General features: G+C 42.6%; 1 protein-coding gene across 1 annotated transcript in view; it reads right to left on the reverse strand.

Moving 5' to 3' along the window:
* Window positions 1–558: 558 nt before the first annotated feature.
* HEPACAM (hepatic and glial cell adhesion molecule) overlaps window positions 559–21721 on the reverse strand; it is a 47120-nt gene continuing 25957 nt past the window's right edge. Inside the window, exons 4-7 of the mRNA XM_073603241.1 lie at window positions 18297–18390; window positions 13455–13528; window positions 6929–6999; window positions 559–1699 (exon numbers count right to left, since the gene is read on the reverse strand). Of these exons, the coding sequence (XP_073459342.1) occupies window positions 1424–1699; window positions 6929–6999; window positions 13455–13528; window positions 18297–18390 (515 nt within the window). The 3' untranslated portion in view covers window positions 559–1423. The remainder of the gene's footprint in view (window positions 1700–6928; window positions 7000–13454; window positions 13529–18296; window positions 18391–21721) is intronic.

Below are 21721 nucleotides of genomic sequence, written 5' to 3' on the forward strand. Positions count from 1 at the left end.
TCTATAATTATCAAGAGAGAGTTCACCAGCAAGTGAAGGGAGGTCCTGATTCCTATATATAGATCTTTAGTTATCACTAGAGTGATCACTAGCTGGTGTAAGGAGGTCCTGATCCTTCTGTATAGATTTTCAGTTATCATTAGAGAGATCACCAGCAGGAGAATGGAGATGTTGATATTCCTATGTAGATCTTTAGTTATCATTAGAGGGATCACCAGCCAAGGGGAAGGAGGTCCTGATTCCTCTATATAGATCTTTAGTTATCAATGGAGAGGTCACCAGCCAGGGGGAAGGAGGTCCTGATTCCTCTATATAGATCTCTAATTATCACTAGAGGGATCACTAGCAGGAGAAAGAAGGTCCTGATTCCTCTATAGAGATCTTTAGTTATCACTAGAGGGGTCAGCAGCAGGAGGAAGGAGGTCCTGATTCCTCTATATAGATCTTTAGTTATCACTAGAGGGATCACTAGCAGGAGGAAGAAGGTCCTGATTCCTCTATATAGATCTTTAGTTATCACCAGAGGGATCACCAGCAGGAGAAAGGGAGGTCCTCATATCCTCATACAGATCTTTAATCAGACCTTATTTAAAATTAATTGTCCAGTTCTGGAGACCTTACAAAAAGATATTGATAAGATGTAACAAGTCCAGAGACAAGCAACAAACATTTTAAAAGGTCTGAGGGACAAAACATATCGGGAGACTGCCAAAAATTAATATGTAAAAGTAGGAAAGAAGAGAAAGGGGGGACGTGACTGAAACTTTTAAATATATGAAGGGTGTAAAGAAGGTTCAGGAGGGCAGGATTTTCCATATGAAGTTAAAATCAAGAACGTGGAGAATGACCTCGAATCAGCAGGAGGAGCGTTCAAAACTAACCTTAGAAAGTATTATTTTACCGAAAAAGAAGTTAATGTTTGGAAAAGACTTTCAGCAGAGGTAGTGGTCAGTCAACAGTAAGTAAATCTTAACATGCTTGGGACAACATAGACAAGAAGGTTAAAAAAAACAAAAAGGGGCAGACTTGATGGACCACTTGGTCTTCTTCTATGTTTCGACAGATGTGCACAAAATTACTGTAGCTGGCTGTCCAGGAGTCCGGGCACCCAAATGGATCACAAATCTTTTGCTCAAGTAGATGTAGGCATACTGCCATTACCTCTGAGTTCGATTTCCTCTGCTTCTTTCTAGACAAACTGATATTAAAAGATGGTTCTGGAAACTTTGACTTTGTACTTTTTGCAGTGATTATTTCACTGTCAGAAGTGACTTTATTTTGTAGCACTACAGTGAGGAAGTTGTAATTATAAGGTACATTATATACGAGTGTGATAGACAATAATCCTAAACTTCATTATGAGGATTTCCAAATCACGGAAATCATCTGGTGACAGTTCCCACCATATGTGACGTTCCAGGATTTAGACCTTGCTCTGTAAGGTGGTATTTTCCTCCTGCTCCCGTATCATGTGTACATCCGCTGCTCTCAGTGAGCATGCCGTGTTTCGGGGGGAGGATGCGTGTTGTTGGCTGTCTACAGGTGACCTGGATGGAGAGCGGTGACAGCGGTGTGAGCAGTGGATGGGAGGCGCTGAGGATTTGCTGGACAGCACTGTGCTGGCGTAACTGGGGGACCCTGACGTGTCAGAAGCCGTCCTCGATTCTGTTGGGGAATCTTCTTCAGCTTCAGTGGATTCCTAATAAAGTACAAAGAATTATACAGTCAGCGACAATATTCAAAAAATCTGAAGAAGTCTTTATAGGCAACTGCAGCCTTTTCTTAAAGTGGAACCAGCATTAGATATATTTATTTCACGTTAAATGCAAGATGCTCAGTGATGTGTCAGCGTAACACTTCCAGGGTCGCCGTCTACATTCCAGACTGAGATGCCAACTTGGAGATCGCACAATCATGTAAACTGGCTGTGTTCACAAATGTCTGACACAGATCAAACTCTGCTGCATCCTCTCACCTTGTGACCTGCTACGAGTTACAATTTTGCATTCTGATCACTGGAGGAGAGGAGACTGAGGAAATGCTTCCTCTTGCCTGCAGCAGATTGATGGCATCCTCTTAGCCTAGTTAGTCACTGCCTGGAGATCAAGGGTGGCTTGTAGGGCCAGGATCATATTGTTGCATTGCACGCTGTCATATGGGTGCTTATAAGCTGATATACTCATGTTGGTAAGCGGTAGGTTTAAAGTGAACCTCTTACTGCATTATGCTTGTACATTGGTAAAAATACCTTACAATAAAAATCAGCACACCATGGCAGTTACAGTTTTATACACAGTATATATACTGGAAATAAGCAATAATCTTCTTTTCTGAAGAATCTTCATTTGTTTGCAAATAGGATAGAATGATGGAATCCCTCTGCTCTAAGAAGAATATACTGTGTTAATCAAAATCAGGCCCATTTGAGATCTTCAACCTCAGAACAGGGGCGCCCTCTAGTGATAACATTTTGCCATTACAACTCTCATAGAGTGATTTGTTTTAGACGCTGTCACTGTTTCTGTCATCACAAACTCCACTAAGAGCGAGATACCATTTTAAGCCTGATTCCAGCAAAAATTCTTCTTTTTAGTATTTAATAAAGATGGGAAGGATATGAGATTTTTGTCAGGTTTATATTGCTGTGTCTGCATCAATTGGGTGATGTGACTTTTAATCATTCTGACAATAATGGGAGGAATGGAGGTCTTGAAGACATGTGTAAATACATGTAAAAGCTATTGGGATTTGAGCACAGGTATATCTTTTTTCTGTTGTAACGCAGGTCAGTGACCAGATCTGAACCTAGTCGCTCTCCCCCACCTGGGGTCTTTATGCCCCATGTTGGCATGGTGTCCACCGTAGCATTTACAGTGTCAAGGCAGTGTAGGACTGGCCAGAAAAGGGAATACTTTGATGCAGTTGGTCAGCTTAAACACGTATTGCTTCTCTTGTGAAAAAAAAAACATGTATTGCAATATATGTGAACTAAGTACTTTATGTTTTACATTGCATAGTTTTCTGGGCAGGGTGTAGCAGTGTGCAGAGGGTCCATCCAGAATTTGTAGTGTTAATATGTGGTCACACCCCTTTAACACCTGATAATTTAAATACATGTACAAGCTATTGGGATTTGAGCACAGGTATATATTTTCTCTCTTGAGGACAGGAAGTCACAGGCAGCAATAGCACCCAACAAACCCTGATTTTGAGGGACTGTCCCTGATTTGGAGCAATGTCCCTCTGTCCCTCTTTCCCCCTCATTTGTCCCTCATTTTGGTCTGATCTATATAGTTTTATATAAAATGCACTTTTTATCTTTCAAAAAGTATTTCCCAGTGCTAAACCTTTCATCCAATTTCTAAATTGCTGCATTTGTGAATTTCAAAAGCCAATATAAAGGAATAGTGGTAAAAAAAAGCCCTTGTGGATTTAATTAACATTTTTTTTCGGTAAATTTTCCTTTAAGGGGGTGTGGCAGGGGGCGTGTCCTATGCCTTCATACATTTGCTAGTAGGTGTCCCTCATTCCCATCTCAAAATGTTGGGAGGTATGCCTAAACTTCGCGGAGGTTCTAACAACCTCTGGCACAGGTAGGCTTGCCACCTTTTCTTTAAGCCAAACCCGAACACTTTAGTGGCGCACTTCATGGCACCCCAACCGCGGTGCGAGTTTGCAGCGATTTGCACCCGACAAATCGCGTCAAAATCACGTAAACAGAATTGTGGGATGCCTCTCACCCAAAAGAAGTTTTGCTTTGTGATTGGGGTGCCATTATCCCCATTCCCTCCTATTACAAATCTTCTTCCCCTACCAGCACAAATCCTCCTCCCTCTAATACCCCCTTGGGGGTATCATGGGGCCCCAGCACACATGGGGGCCCAGACAGCAGGGGGATCAGAGTGGCAGGCAAAACAGAGGAGAGGGGACAATTACAGAGATTGGGGGGGCAATTAGAAGAGGGGGGGGCAATTACAGAGGAGGGGGGTGCAAATACGGATGCAAATACAGAGGAGGGGGGCAATTACAGAGGAGGGGTTGCAAATACAGAGGAGGGTGGGCAATTACAATGGGGGGGTGCGAATACAGAGGAGGGGGGGCAAATAGAGAAGGGGGGTGCAAATACAGAGGAGGGGGGTGCAAATACAGAGGAGGGGGTGGCAAACACAGAGGAGTCAAAACATAAGGGAGAGCAAGGCGACAGGCAGCTGCTGGTGGTGCGGAAGTTTTAATAAAATAAATGCTTAAAAACAATCCACTCACTCTTCATGTCAGAGCTGTATATGTCAGTCTGTGAAGTCGGCTGTCCCATTCTCCCCTCCGATCCATGCTGCTGTTATCACTGAATCGCTGGAGGAAACAGAGAGCCGCGGGAAACTCATGTGAACTGTCAGCCTCTGATGATGGAGGCGTGGTTAAAGCCTCTGGAACGCTCTGATTGGTCACAGCATCCCAGGCTGACAGCTCACTGCATTTTCCCCGTGGCTCTGTATCATTGGCTTCCTCCAGCGATTCAGTGATAACAGCAGCGTGGATCAGAGGGGAGAATGGGGCAGCCGACTTCACAGACTGACAAATACAGCTCTGACATGAAGAGTGAGTGGATTGTTTTTAAGCATTTATTTTATTAAAAACTTCCGCACCATCAGCTTCCTGTCGCCTCTCTCTCCCTTATGTTTTGATTAATCTGTAATTGCTCCCCCTGCCCGCTGCTCCGATCCCCCTGCTGTCAGGGTCCCCTTGTGTGCTGGGGCTCGTAAAAGGAAATGGTGTGAGGCAGAGGGAAACCTGGGCACAGCCTCCTAAACCCGTACTGTCCGGGTCAAAACTGGACAGGTGGCAACCCTAGGCACAGGTGCCCAGATGGGCATATAGTTTGTGCTGGTACCCGCTGCCTTTGGCTGTACAGTATTTGGCCTACTCACCTCCCTGATGTGACTAAAAGCCCACCTGCAACTGAGGACATTGGCGTGCTGGGTAGAAGAAGCCTTCCAACACACCCACAGCACTACCCTGCATTCCTAAAGGTACAGAGTCTGAGGCTTATCTGAGGTGTGAAGGTGCAGGAATTGGGTCTGATCTGAGATCTGAAGGTGCAGGAATTGGGTCTGATCTGGGCAGCGGCGGCCCATCCAATAGGGGTGCACGAGCGCCCCCCCCCCCCCCCCCGTCCGGCCCCCTGATCTACATGCAGCATGCAGGGCCCCAGACGAATGGATTCCAACGGGGGGGGGGGGGTGTTTAAGCACATGATAGAGCCAGGGGCTCTAATAGGCTTCAAAAAAGGGTGGGCTCAGGGAGCAGAGCATTGCGCTCCAAGCTCCCCCAGTTGTGCGACAATAGCGAATTAATGTTCGCTATTGTAACACTGATCCTCCTCCTGGCCAATCAGGAAGCGGGTCTTAAGACCTGTCACTCGATTGGCTGGAAGGAGATCCGAATGGATTGCCCGCCAGGAGGAGGAGGGAGGAGACAGCCCGGATAGAAGCCGATGCCGCCCGGAGTGCAGCTACAAGATGGGGTAAGTGCGGGGCCCCAACCTACTGACTGACCGACCCGGGGGGTTCCGCTTGTGACCCGACCGGGGTGGGTGGTGGGTGCCGTCCTATCCCGACCCGACCGACAGGGGGGTGGCAAATTATCCACCCACCACCTCCCCTCGTGGGTCGCCCCCAAACGATCCATCCACCCGCCCCCTTGTGTGTGACGTCACAAGGGGGCGGGCTCTCTGGGTGACGTCATTAGATGGCCACGCCCCATGGCTACATAAGAGGATACAGACAGCGGGGGATGTCACAACGGAGGAAAACAGCATCAGGACAAGAGCGGACTTTTTGTTTTTAGCAGGTAACCGGCGGCGAGGAAGAAGACAGCGGCGCAGGAGAAGACAGCTCTGGGAGAGACGGTGGTGGGAGAAGACGGTTCAGGGAGAAGACAGAGTTATTTTTTTTTTTTTTTTAAAGGACTTGTCAAAAACTAGTTTTTTTTACATTTCACTGCTTTTTGGTGAATGGGTAGGGGTACGATCAACCTGATACCCATTCACATGGGGGGGGGACCGGGATCTGGGGGCTTCCCTCCCACAGACCCCGACAACCACCAACAACGCCGTTTTTTTCATACATTTTTTTAGCCGGCAATTTTTTTTTTACATTCAGCTGTCAGAGGGGAAGCACGCTGACAGCTGATGACTCATCCGTTGATAAGGATGTGGCGGCTGGCTTCCTGACCCGCTCCCATATAGCGACCAGCTATATACAGTGAATGTAAAAAAAATTCCCTGCATTTCTGCAAAAAGCATCAAACGCATTAGTGTGAGACAAGTTTTAAGGTGAACTTTTTCTTTAAATCTGTAAAATTGATTCCCAAGGGTTACCTAAAAGCAGAAAAATTCTGCAATTGAAAGAACAAGCAAATCTAAATTTGTCTGAAGAATGCATAGTATTCTGTATATGTTAAAGTTGTAAACCCAACCGCAAAAATTTCATAGACACTTTAACATATGAACGCAATTTCAAAAGTAACTTTTAATAAATGTAAATCAGCAGCTTTTATTAAAATAATCCCTGATGATGCTGCTATGAATGTTCTTGTTCATGTTCTTCCTGTTATAGGGTGACAATGCTCTGCCCATGTCTCTTAACTGTGCTTTGTCACCCTGTCACACAGTCATTAGCCATGTTGACACACATTTTATAGGCATATTCTACTGTTAACACCCTCTGGAAATCAGCCCTGAGAAATGCCAAGCAGCCACTACTGGAGTGCATATAGATAGGAGGTGGCTGCAAGGAGGCTGTAGGAGATCAGTGGCACTAAGATGCTACAGAGGAGGAAACAGTAAACAAAATGTCATCCAATTGGAGTTTGTCCTTGTAGATACCACTGAAGTAATACACATATTATAAATTCCCATAAATCATCTGACCTTGTCTTTTAGGATATACAATGAAACCGGATTCTTGCACTCCCGCTCCATGGTCCGTGGGATTTCTTCAACTGTGCAGGCAAGAAGACAAAACACTGTAAGCATAGGATTCCATTCTGCCCTCATCAAAACATACAATGAAGGGGGAAAGTCCATCACTGAACCTTGGCTAGTGCACATATTTGAACTTATTATGTGGGGCTCCCACCATCCCTGATCTATGTTCCTGAGTCTGTACACCTGCTGTTCCCATTATGAGGGGTTCTCACCATTGCTGTGCTGAGTTCCCAAGTCTGCACACCTGCTGCGCCCATTATGAAGCATTCCACCCATCCCCATCCCTGCTAGATTCATTATTTCTTATTATATTATAGAGAATGTATCAGAAGGAGCTGGGACACACAAAGGTGGGCGGGAACGCATAAAACTCTTATGCCGCGTACACACGAGCGGACTTTACGGCAGACTTTGCCCGGCGGACTGGATTTCGTCAGACAATTCGATCGTGTGTGGGCTCCAGAAATCGAGTCCGGTCGAAAAGTCAGCTCGTCTGTATGCTAGTTCGACGGACAAAAAGCCACGCTAGGGCAGCTATTGGCTACTGGCTATGGACTTCCTTGTTTTAGTCCGGTCGTACGTCATCACGTACGAATTTGACGGACTTTGGTGGATTGTGTGCAAAGTCTGCCGTAAAGTCCGACCGTGTGTACGCGGCATTAGGGATACAGAAACATATCTGAGAATTATGGCAGAAAGATCTCCCTGTTGGCGTGTCGAAAACACATAAGCCAAGGACTGATCTATTCCCACTAGGCTCCACCTACATCCATAATCCATATTCCATATTTGGTGTACATAACCAAAGCAAGAAGAAGACTTTGATCTCATTCCTAGTGCTGCCAACATGTTGACTTTTGGCTACAGAAAGGTTTTTAGAGTCACCTTTCCTGTCCTAATGTCATGAAACTTTAAAGGATACGTAAAAGGTTTGTTTTTTTAAAAAACAAACATGTCATACTTACCTCCTCTGTGCAGTTGGTTATGCACAGAGTGGCCCTGATCCTCCTCTTCTGGGGTCCCTCAGCGGCGCTCCTGGCTCCTCCTCTTCTCGAGTGCCCAGTTGGAGAGCCACTCTGACTCGGGGCACTTGTGCAAGCACGCGCCCGTGTCCTGCTGCTGCGTCCATTGACACAGAAAGCAGGACTTAGCCCCTGGCTCCCGCATCATTGTCCCGTGCCGATGGTGCAGAAGAGTCAGAAGGGTATATATACTATACGCGCATTTGTGTCTCCTCCCACCCTTGCACGTCCAATTAAGTATGACCTCTTGTAGCTGGAATTGGACTCCCTGCCCACTTTCTGGATGGTGGACCACCGTGAGCATATCCTGATGGGTTGTGACGTTTTGTCTTTTTGCTCTGGCTATTTAAATATTTTTTATATCAAAGGTAGGACCCTTTGTTATTTTTGAATTCCTGCATATACAGGCTCTTTATTCCCAATGATGATGATGTTATTGATGTCAATATTGCTAATATTCTGTATTAATATGTTATAGATGTCTGTATCCCCCTGAAGATCGTACACAAAATTATGAAACGCGTTGGGATTACTCTAAACAGTAATATCCACAGATATACCATTTGTGGATTTCTTTTTGTAAAACGTTATATAGACATCTAATATGTTTATTTTTGTGTACACCAGAGCTCTTCTTGTTGTTCCTCCTTTTCCACATGTTCCCCTTCCCATCCCCTTTCCTTTTTGTTATTGCTACTTTTATTGATGCAATTTTACTCATTGAAAATAAAAACAATATTTTTATAAAATAAGTATATTTAATTGCTTGTAATCTGTGTATAAGCCATTGGGAGTATCTTGCTTTTTGTTAGATACATTATTGGGCTAGCAGCACGTTGTCTATAATCAGGAGAGATGGGTTCCATATTTTTTGTTTAAAGTATTCACAGCCTTTGCCATGACATTCAAAATTGAGCTCAGGTGCATTCTGTTTCCACTGATCATCCTAGAGATGTTTCTACAACTTGATAGGAGTCCACTTGTAGTAAATTCATTTGATTGGACAAGATTTGAAAGGCACACACCTGTCTGTCACGGAACACCATTGCCCTCCGCTTGAGTGCTTCTGTCAGCATACAGCCTCCTCCAGTCTGAACATCAGATATCAGATATTACAGCCCATATATTGTAACCAAGAACCAGGCAAAACAAGCTCAGTTACACAGCTTGAACATGGAATGATATATTGGACAAGTGTACAGCCTTTTTATACACTTGAAAAGTATGTCAGTCCCCACATACACAATAATCCAAATATTTACCCCAAACATCACACATAGGTTTAGCTAATGAGGTAGGGCTGACCCATGGCTAATCCCATCACAGAGGGTCTTTAATTCCACCTGGATGACTCAGATGTTACATTGCAGAATTCAAGCTAACTGCAGACAATACACATTATCATAAGCATAAACACAGCAAACCTTTAAACAATAGCAGAAGACCTAATTATAAATAACATTACAAACAGTGATCTCCCCCCTCCTCAGCCTAGTAGGCAACTGACTATAGCAGGAGTAGACTGTTCGGTTCCTACACAGTTCTAGAAGCCTGTGACCAGCTCTTTCAATTAACATGTCGAGTTCAGAATCAAACAAACCAAGAATAGTCTTTATATTTATCCTGGGAGATATTATTATTATACAGGATTTATATAGCGCCAACAGTTTACGTAGCGCTTTACAACTTGAGGGTAGACAGTACAAATACAATACACTTTAATGCAGTAGGAATCAGAGGGCCCTGCTCCTTAGAGCTTAAAATCTAAAATATTGTGGATAAATATTACTGTTCCATTTTTAGGTAACCACCTTCTCATTATCCATTAAACAGCTGTCCATCATTTTTCTCAGTTACCCTGTGCCCCTAATAGACACAAGGTGACTTAGACATAGGAGGTGCATGAGGAGCTGAAACAAGGGTTTCCCAACCTCTCCAAGGGATTCTGGTTCCCATGGGCCCCCCGCCCAAATTAACTCCCATCACACTGTCTATATAAGGTCCCACAGTCAACAGTGCATGTCAGAGCACAAACCAGGCCATGAAGTCCAAAGAATTGTCTGTAGACCTCCGAGACAGGATTGTATCGATGTACAGATCTGGGGAAGGATACAGAAAAATTTCTGCAACATTGAAGGTCGCAATGAGCACAGTGGCCTCCATCATCCGTAAACGGAAGAAGTTTGAATCCACCAGGAATCTTCCTAGAGCGGGCTGTCCGGCCAAACTAAATGATTAGGGGAGAAGGGCCTTAGTCAGCGAGTTGACCAAGAACCCGATGGCAGAGCTCCAGCATTTCTCTGTGGAGAGAGAAAAACCTTCCAGAAGAACAACCATCTCTGCAGCACTCCACCGATCAGGCCTGTAGGTTTAGAGTGGCCAGACGGAAGTCACTCCTCAGTAAAAGGCACATGACAGCATTCCTGAAGTTTACCAAAGGCACCTAAAGGACTCTCAGACCATGAAAAACGAAATTCTCTGGTCTGATGAAACAAACATTGAACTCTTTGGCCCGAATGGCAAGCGTCATGTCTACAGGAAACCAGGCACCGCTTATCACCTGGCCAATACCATCCCTACAGTGAAGCATGGTGGTAGCAGCATCATGCTGTGGGGATGTTTTTCAGCGGCAGGAACTGGGAGAGACTAGTCAGGATTCAGGGAAAGATGAATGCAATGTACAGAGACATCCTTAATGAAAACCTGCTCCAGAGCGCTCTGGACCTCAGACTGGGGCGAAGGTTCATCTTCCAACAGAACAACGACCCTAAGCACACAGCCAAGGTAACAAAGGAGTGGCTATGGGCCAACCCTGTGAATGTCCTTGAGTGGCCCATCCAGAGCCCAGACTTGAACCCGATAGAACATCTCTGGAGAGATCGGAAAATGGCTGTATATCGAGGCTCCCCATACAACCTCATGGAGTTTGAGAGGTCCTGCAAAGAAGAATGGGAGAAACTGCCCAAAAATAGGTGTGCCAAGCTTATAGCATCATACTCAAAGACTTGTAATTGGTGTTAAAGGTGCTTCAAAAAAGTATTGATCAAAGGCTGTAAATACTTATGTACATGTGATTATTTTCGTTTTTTATTTTTAATAAATTTGCAACGTTTTCACACAAACTTTTTTCACGTTGCCATTATGGGGTATTGTTTGTAGAATTTTGAGGAAAATAATGAATTTAATCCATTTTGGAATAGGCTGTAACATAACAAAATTTGGAAAAAGTGAAGCACTGTGAATACTTTCCGGATGCACTGTAAATTCATCCAGATTTGTCTCCAAACTCTCTAAATAAAGGGCAAATTGTTGTCCTCTAGACTTTAGAGGAGCCAGACTGAGGCCAGAGGGAGTGGATATTCTCTGGCATCAGTGGGAGTAAACTGTCACATTTGGTATTAGGGGGAGGAAAAACGCTCCATTGTTGGTATCAGTGGGAGAAATGGTGTCCCATTGTTGATGTCAGTTGGCAGAATAGTGTCTAATATCAGTGGGAGGAAGTGGGAGTGTGTATCTGTCAAAACCAGGTACCCACTCTCTGAAAAAAACAAAGCGTTCACTACAGGCAGAGGAGGGAAGGAGGAGGAAAAGCAGAACTTCACTTTTAGGTTAAGTTCTGCTTTAAATATTATAATCTAAATGGTGACTCTGTCCACTAGGCTTCTCCAATGACTTAAATATGACTTTGGGATGGAAGGGGTGGAAGATCCTATCCATGATGTATATAATAGGTTTTTTTTTGCTATTTGTGATCATATCTGACTGATAAAAAGTTCTTTACTGGAGACATATTCTAAAACATTCTTTCTCTTTCTATACAACCTGGTGATGTATAATAACTCCTACAACCATTATGAAGAAACTGCAATACATTCCATTCCTGGAAGGACGACTGTTTTCAAGGACTAGCAAGAAAATAATAATTTCTAAGAATTATCCAGCAGTTGCCAAGCTACAAGAGAAATCCATGTGTCCTTCCAAATTTTCTTGATAAGAGTCTTTGGACAGGAATGTGATCACTTAGGCAGCCCATACATCATGCATTTTTTGCATTTTTTTTTTCATTCAACTGGCTATAGCTGGTGGAACTGATTGTTCAGAAAATCTCAACGGACTTGTTGTACACAAGTCGACTGATAGATTGATTTGTGTACAACCAGCCTGCCCATACATGGATCGGAATTTGGCTGGTTCATCAGGGATTTCAATCCATTTATTCAGGAGCACATGTGGGTGTTACCTAGTGCAGTCTGCATACAAATACAGCCTGCTTGTAAACCCCAACTCCTCCCATGGGGGCATTTTGATATTTGCATAGTTCCTTCTAAGCACTGCTTGCATCAGGTCTCTTGTTAGATCACACTTGTTGAGTGACTGCTGTGGTAAAGTCCTTTTAGAAACTTTATTTTCAAAAAGTCAGACAGATGGATTAGTTGTAGGTTATTCCTCTTTTAGCCATCAGATTTACAACCCTAACTTAGACCCCTTTCACACTGGGGCGGTTTGCAGGCGGTATTGCGCTAAAAATACCGCCTGCAAACCGCCCCTAAACAGCCTCTGCTGTTTGTTCAGTGTGAAAGCCCGAGGGCTTTCACACTGAAGCGGTGCGCTGGCAGGACGGTGAAAAAAGTCCTGCAAACCGCTTCTTTGGAGCGGTGAAGGAGCGGTGTATTCATCGCTCCTAAACCGCTCCTGCCCATTGAAATCAATGGGACAGCACGGCTATACCGCGGCAATACTGCGCTGTACGAGTGATTTTAACCCTTTTTCGGCCGCCAGCGGGGGTTAAAACCGCACCGCTAGCGGCCGAATACAGCTGCAAGAGCGACGGTACAGCAACGCTAAAAATAGCGCTGTTGTACCGCCGACGCCCCCCACCGCCCCAGTGTGATAGGGGCCTTAGAGTAAAGCTGGGTCCAACACATATCAAAATTCAGCCGGTTTAGCAGGAACAGGTCAAATGTCAGTCTATGGGTACCCCTCTCTGTTCAATAGAAGCCGATTAGACCGGCTTCTGTTGAATGGTACTGCTGGAAAACCAGCATTCAATCAGCTGTTGCAGCCAATGGCTAATCAATGTATTCTGATGGGGGGGGGGGGGTCTCTGCTGTCAAAATTAAATAACATAGTGGGAGAGATCCTTGCATCCACATCGCTTTTGTTTACCTACTGGTTGAATGAAAAAAAAAACCTCAAAGTATATACCAAGTTTAAGACGACTGTAAACATTGTGTTATGTACATGAAGTCCAAACCTTCATGTGCTGTGATATGTTCACATTCTGGGTTACATGCTTATTATGTATGTATCAATAAAAAACAGGTGTCACAGCACTAATTGGTTGGTTGCAGCTCACACATTTCTTTTTGGTGTTTTGCTATTTTATAGAGAATCCACATCAGTGCTTTAGTTTTCTTTTTTCACATTATTATGTATGTACTAGTCACCTTCATGTTTAAGAGGATCCTCAGTATGGTCCACATATTCACAAGATGCTTGTGTCTCCAGCTTGTGTTTCTCTCTATAAGAAAATGCAGACATAATCAATAGAGCTTCACTTCCTGTCCCAATGAAACTCTTTCACACCCTAAAACATGGGGTGTCACAAGGACAGGAAGCAAGGCAAATCTGCCACCCATGGGAACATAGACAGTAAATAAATAACTTACTGAGCCACATTTTATCCGATTTTTCAATGGCTGGATTTGAGCTTTAAAGGAGACAAATACCGAGAGAAATAAAAAGAGGCTGTCATTGCTGACCTCCTTCTAAAAAAGCTGCCAGTCTGTCTGTGGTTTTAATACTGTCTATGTAAAAGAGGACCTGTCAGTAAGTTTACAAGTCTGCATGAATAAATTCCTGACAACATGCAGCAACAGTTTTATTTTATTTTTTTCACAGCTCCACCTTTACCATTAAATACCAATCCCCGAGTTTCAGGCATTGACTTTGCCCAGGCTGAGATGATGTTATCAGTCTGCTGCAGGCAGGAGAAAGCATTTCTCAGTCTCCTCTCTTATTCTGATTAGACTGCAATATTGTAACTTTATAGCAAGTCTCAAAGTGAGAGGCTCCAGCAGGGGCTGATCTGTGTCAGGTATCTGTGCAAGAACTGCACAGATACCAGGAGATACATCACTGTGTCATTTCTGAGCCAGCATGACAATCCATGAAGTACAGTGCCTTGAAAAAGTATTCATATCCCTTGAAATTTTCCACATTTTGTCATGTTACCACCAAAAACATAAATGTATTTTATTGGGATTTTATGTGATAGACCAACACGACGTGGCACATAATTATGAAGTGGAAGAAATGTGATAAATGGTTTTCTAATTTTTTTTACAAATAAATGTTAAAAATGTGGCGTGCATTTGTATTCAGCCCCCCTGAGTCAATACTTTGTAGAACCACCTTTCCCTGCAATTACAGCTGCAACTCTTTTTGGGAATGTCTCTACCAGCTTTGCACAGAGAGTGACATTTTTGCCCATTCTTCTTTGCAAAATAGCTCAAGCTCTGTCAGATTGGATGGAGAGTGTCTGTGAACATCAATTTTCAAGTGTTGCCACAGATTCTCTATTCGATTTAGGTCTGGACTTTGACTGGACCATTCTAACACATGAATATGCTTTGATCTAAACCAATCCATTGTAGCTCTGGCTGTATGTTTAGGGTCGTTGTCCTGCTGGAAGGTGAACCTCCGCCCCAGTCTCAAGTCTTTTGCAGACTCTAACAGGTTTTCTTCTAAAGCCTCGTACACACGCTTAGATTTTCGAATGTCCGTTTTTTGTGGCATGCTAGTCTCATGTCGAAAGTGAAGAGGTTACTCACAATGCTAAAATTTGCGTACAACAGAATACAACATCAGAAGTGATGTAACGTGTTGAATAGTTTTGTATATATTCTTTTTGTTTCTGAGCATGCGTAGTATTCCTCTTACCTTTTTTTTGTACGAAAACCATACTAAAGAAACGAAAATTGGACATTGAATTCACATCCATCAAAAATTTTATAGTCTACACATCCAGCTTTTGTCTGACAAAAAAGCGAAATTGGCTGTCGAAAGCACCATACTAACAATCCGAAAATCTACAGACAGCACGTTGTGCAAATTTTTCCAATCTGATTTTCGTATTGTGTGTACGGCCTTAAGATTGCCCTGTATTTGGCTCCATCCATCTTCCCATCAACTCTGAATGGTTTCCTTGTCCTTACTGAAGAAATACATGGTGTGTTCAGGGTGATGTGCAGTGTTAGTTTTCCGCCACACATAGCGTTTTGCTTTTAGGACAAAAAGTTCAATTCTGGTCTCATCTGACTGGAGCACCTTCTTCCACATGTTTGCTGTGTCTCCCACATGGCTTCTCGTAAACTGAAAATGGGACTTCTTACGGCTTTCTTTCAACAATTGTTTTCTTCTTGCCACTCTTCCATAAAGGCCAGATTTGTGGAGTGCACAACTAATAGTTGTCCTGTGGACAGATTCTCCCACCTGAGCTGTGGATCTCTGCAGCTCCTCCAGAGTTACCATGGGCCTCTTGGCTGCTTCTCTGATGAATGCTCTCCTTAACCAGCCTGTCAGTTTAGGTGAACGGCCATGTCTTGGTAGGTTTGCAGTTGTGTCATACTCTTTCCATTTTCGGATGGTGGATTGAACAGTGCTGCGTGAGATGTTGAAAGCTTGGGACTTTTTTTTTTATAACCCCTGCAAACATTTCCACACCCTTATTCCCAACCTCTTTGGTGTGTTCCTTGGCCTTCATGATGCTAGTTGTTTACTAAAGTTCTCTAACAAACCTCTGAGGGCTTCACAGAACATCTGTATTTATATTGAGATTAAATTACACACAGTTGGACTCTATTTACTAATTAGGTGACTTCTGAAGGTAATTGGTTCCACTAGATTTTAGTTAGAGGTATCAGAGTAAAGGGAGCTGAATACAAATGCAAGTCACACTTTTCAGATATTTATTTGTAAAAAAGTTTGAAAACCATTTTCATTTTCCTTCCACTTCACAATTATGTGCCACTTTGTGTTGGTCTATCACATAAAATCCCATTAAAATACATTTATGTTTTTGGTTGTAACATGACAAAATGTGGACAATTTCAAGGGGTATGAATACTTTTTCAAGGCACTGTAGATGGTGAATCTGGATGATGTCTGAACATAAATGGCACCATCCATTTGGGGAGAAAAGCAGACAAGGGCATTGTTGGGGGGCACTAGAAAGTCAGAAAAAAGTTAGAATGTCTGGATCTGCATCTTGTTCCAGTTCAGTGACTTATAAAGTATTACATCTGCTGGATCCGCAGGTAGAAGGCATTATCCAAAGGAGATGTCAACAAAGGCAGCTGATCCTGTATATTCTCTCAGTCTAGGGTTCTTCCAGGCAACCACTCCTAGCCTGATTTGAAATTTAAAACTGTGTGTGGGAATGACTGAAATGTTTTGCAAAAGATGAAAACAAGTATTTACATGTACATAAAGATATATTATTACATTTTATAGCTATTCATTTAACTACTTCCAGTCTGGGCCTTTTCTGGCACTTTTTGTTCACATGTAACAATCATTATTTTTTGCTGGAAAATTACTTAAAACCCCCAAACATTATATATATATATATAGATATATATCTATATATCTATATATATATATATATATATATATATATATATATATATATATATATATATATATATATATATATATATATATATATATATATATATCTATCTATCTATCTATCTATCTATCTATCTATCTATATATATATATATATATATATATATATATATATATATATTTTATTTTTTTCTAAAGTAGAGGCCTTAGAGAATAACTTGGTGGGTTTTGCGATTTTTTTTTTATGTTAGGCGGTATATGCGCAGCAGTTTTTCAAACGCAATTTTTTGGGAAAAAATACACTTTTTTAAAATTTTACTGAAAAAAAACACAATACATAACCCAATCTTTTTGTAAGATATAAAAGATGAAGTTGCGTTGAGTAAATGGATACCAAAACATGTCACGCTTTAAAATTGCGCACGCCTGTGCAACGGCGACAATGACGTAAGTTTTACTATCCATAGGTGAAGCTTTAAAAGCCATTACAGGTTACCACTTTAGATTTACAGAGGACGTCTGGTGCTAGAATTACCGCCCATGATCTGATGTTCGCGTGATACCTCACATATGTGGGACGATTGCTGTTTGCATGCACGTGGGACCAAAGCACAGGTTCGCCTGTGCACACAAGCACGGGGGGCACTTAAAATGTTTGTTTCTTTTTACACTATTGCTTTAATTTTTATTTTTTTTTAAATCGCTTTTATTGCTGTCACAAGATATGTAAACATCCTTGTGACAGCAATAGGCATGTGACAGCCCAATGGTTCTGGATGGTCATGTCATTGCTTCCGGAATACTATTAGGAAGAGTGGATCAAGGCCGATGCTGGCTGGTCACTCAGAACTCCCGGTGGGACGGGAGAGCCCAACAGAGCTGCAGAAGGCGACGGGGGACGTCCCCTCCCGGTTCTTGTAATAGCAATCGAGCAGCTAGTGAGCCGCTCTGATTGCTATTACAAGAGAGGCCGCAGCCGGCTCTAAAAAAAACGGTACAGGGATGATGCCTGCAGCTGCAGGCATCATCCCGGTATAACCACAGAAAGTCCAGTGACGTATGGGTACGTGCTGGACGGGAAGTGATTAATATTTGGTATATGGACTGAAGGGAGGTATTTAAGGTAGGTGTAAACCCAAACACCAAAATCTCATATAAGCTTTAACATGTTCATTTCAAAAGCTGTTTTCAATCTTTAAAAATCTGCAGCTTTCTTTAGAATAATCCCAGCTGACCCTGCCATGAAGGTTCTTGTTCAGGTACTTCCTGTTATAGGGCGACTCTGTCCCTGTCTCCCAACTGTTCTTCTATGGTATCACACACACTTCAAATGGGGACTTCAAGTGGCTGTTTCAACACATTTTACACAGGTATGGTTCACTGTGATCATCATTGCTGGAGTGCACGTCTATGGGAAGGAGCCTTAAAGAGGCTGCAGGAGATCAGCAGCACTGAGATCTACTAAAGAATGAAAAAACAGTGAAGCTGTAGCAAACTAAATGTCATCCAGGGTTTACATTTAATTTTAATTAGCTCGTTCTTATTGACGCATGAATCCTATAAGCTTCTTTCTGTTAGCACAATATAGAAGACATGACTTAGAGGGACACAGATGAGGAACAGAAGGAGAGTCAAAATACTGATATCTGTCACCGTACTTCCTGGATGGCTTCCAACAGGCGCAGACTGTTACCAAGGTAACCAGTAAAAATATCCCTCCCATAGACAGGACGATGTACAAGGAGCTTCTTCCTGCATGAGGCAAAATTTTGCACATTACTACATATATACCGGGAAGAGCAGCAAACTTACAGCATTAGCATTTTATGCATCTGTAATGTAATAGTGTCAGCCAAGTAATAAGGCAACCAACGATGAGCAACCTGATGTGTACTGAATGAATGCAGGATGAAAGGACGATACAGACAGAATAAGAGGAAGTAGCATTGAACAGAGAATAATAGCTATTTCAATAACAGGGATTCTTAGGAATATATATCTCACTTGATCACTAGGTGGCAGCACAATACATTATAATAGTACAGCAGAAAAATCACAAGCAAAACCATCAGGGGTGTGAATACTTTTTAAAGCGACTATATCTCTGAACATCAACCGCTATATAATTTAAGTAGTGCTCATTGTATCTACAGTGCCTTGAAAAAGTATTCATACCCCTTGACATTTTCCACATTTTGTCATGTTACAACCAAAAACGTAAATGTATTTTTATCGGCATTCTATGTAATAGACAATCACAAAGTGGCACATAATTGTGAAGTGGAAGGAAAATGATAAATGGTTTTCACATTTTGCAAATAAATATCTGAAAAGTGTGACCCGTATTTGTATTCCGTCTCCTTTACTCTGATACACCGTACTAAGGCCTGGTTCACACCTATGCATTTTTTCATTGCATTTTCAGTTTTACAGAAACACACTACAGTCCATTTAACATGATTTCCTATGGATGTAGTTCACATCTGTGCATTTTATAGAACGAGCCAGGGACTTTTTTCCTGCTTTTTGGTTCCATAGATTTCAATGGATCAAAAACGTTTATTAAAAAATGCAAACTGGACCTAAAATATGCAAACTGCAACCTGCATAGGTGTGAATCAGGCCTAAAATCTAGTGGAACCAATTGCCTTCAGAAGTCATCTAATTAGTAAATAGAGTCCACCTGTGTGTAATTTAATCTCAGTATAAATACAGCTGTTCTGTGAAGCCCTCAGAGGTTTGTTAGAGAACCTTAGTGAACAAACAGCATCATGAAGGCCAAAGGAACACACCAGACAGGTCCGGGATAAAGTTGTGGAAAAGCTTAAAGCGGGGTTAGGTTATAAAAAATTATCCCAAGCTTTGAATATCTCACGGAGCACTGTTCAATCCATCATCCAAAAATGGAAAGAGTATGGCACAACTGCAAACCTACCAAGACATGGCCGTCCACCTAAACTGACAGGCTGGGCAAGGAGAGCATTAATCAGAGAAGCAGCCAAGAGGCCCATGGTAACTCTGGAGGAGCTGCAGAGATCCACAGCTCAGGTGGGAGAATCTGTCCACAGGACAACTATTAGTTCACAAATCTGACCTTTATGGAAGAGTGGCAAGAAGAAAGCCATTGTTGAAAAAAAGCCATAAGAAGTCCCGTTTGCAGTTTGCGAGAAGCCATGTGGGGGACACAACAAATGTGGAAGAACATGCTCTAGTCAGATGAGACAAAAATTTAACGTTTTGGCCTAAAAGCAAAACGTTATGTGTGGTGGAAAACTAACACTGCATATAAGCCTGAACACACCATCCCCACTGTGAAACATGGTGGTGGTAGCATCATGTGGGGATGCTTTTCTTCAGCAGGGACAGGGAAGCTGGTCAGAGTTGATGGGAAGATGGATGCAGCCAAATTCATGGCAATCTTAGAAGAAATCCTGTTAGAGTCTGCAAAAGACTTGAGACTGGGGCGGAGGTTCACCTTCCAGCAGGACAACGACCCTAAACATACAGCCAGAGCTACAATGGAATGGTTTATATCAAAGCATATTCATGTGTAATGCCCCGTACACACGGTCGGATTTGCCGATGGAAAATGTCCGATCGGAGCGTGTTGTCAGAAATTCCGACCGTGTGTGGGCTCCATCGGACATTTTCCATCGGATTTTCCGACACACAAAGTTTGAGAGCAGGCTACAAAATTTTCCGACAACAAAATCCGTTGTCGGAAATTCCGATCGTGTGTACACAAATCTGACGGACAAAGTGCCACGCATGCTCAGAATACATAAAGAGATGAAAGCTATTGGCCACTGCCCCATTTATAGTCCCGACGTACGTGTTTTACGTCACCGCGTTTAGAACGATCGGATTTTCCGACAACTTTGTGTGACCGTGTGTATGCAAGACAAGTTTGAGCCAACATCTGTTGGAAAAAATCCTAGGATTTTGTTGTCGGAATGTCCGAACAAAGTCCGACCGTGTGTACGGGGCATTAGAATGACCCAGTCAAAGTCCAGACCTAAATCCAACTGAGAATCTGTGGTAAGGCTTGAAAATTGCTGTTCACAGACGCTCTCCATCCAATCTGACAGAGCTTGAGATATTTTGCAAAGAAGAATGAGCAAAAATGTCACTCTCTAGATGTGCAAAGCTGGTAGAGACATCCCCAAAAATACTTGCAGTTGTAATTGCAGGGAAAAGTGGGTCTACAAATTATAGACTCAGGGGGGCACGCCACACTTTTCACATATTTATTTTAAAAAAAAAAAAAAAATGTAAAACCACTTATTTTCCTTCACATAAATCCCAATAAAATACATTTATGTTTTTGGTTGTAACATGACAAAAAATGGAAAATTTCAAGGGATATGAATACTTTTTCAAGGTACTATATTTCTGAACATCAACCGCTATATGTTTTAAGTGGTGCTCATTGTACCTATGTATATGCATCTATTTCTGGTGGTGTGATTTAACAGTGGAGTGAATAGCTTGGATATTTGTACCTATTGTATAAGTATGTATATGCCTAATGCCCCGCGGGTTTAAATGTTGGCTTTGAGAGAAAAAAACTAGACAGGTGTTGTGCTGTTTTTGGATTGCTGTGCTGCCAGACTGGCAACTCTAATGCCGCGTATACACGGTCGGAATTTCCGACAACAAATGTTCGATGTGAGCTTGTTGTCGGAAATTCCGACCCTGTGTAGGCTCCATCGGACATTTGTTGTTGGAATTTCCGACAACAAAAATTTGAGAGCTGGTTCTCAAATTTTCCGACAACAAAATCCGTTGTCGGAAATTCCGATCGTGTGTACACAATTACAACGCACAAAATTCCACGCATGCTCGGAATCAAGCAAAAGAGCCGTACTGGCTATTGAACTTCATTTTTCTCGCCTCATCATACGTGTTGTAAGTCACCGCGTTCTTGACGTTCGGAATTTCCAACAATATTTGTGCGACCGTGTGTATGCAAAACAAGTTTGAGCCAACATCCGTCGGAAATAAATCCAGGATTTTGTTGTCGGAATGTCCGATCGTGTGTTACGCGGCAATAGAATCATGATCTCTGCACTTTTCTGCAATA

The sequence above is a fragment of the Aquarana catesbeiana genome, linkage group LG10 (assembly GCF_042186555.1).
Source record: "Aquarana catesbeiana isolate 2022-GZ linkage group LG10, ASM4218655v1, whole genome shotgun sequence".
In the NCBI taxonomy this organism is placed as follows: Eukaryota; Metazoa; Chordata; class Amphibia; order Anura; family Ranidae; genus Aquarana; species Aquarana catesbeiana.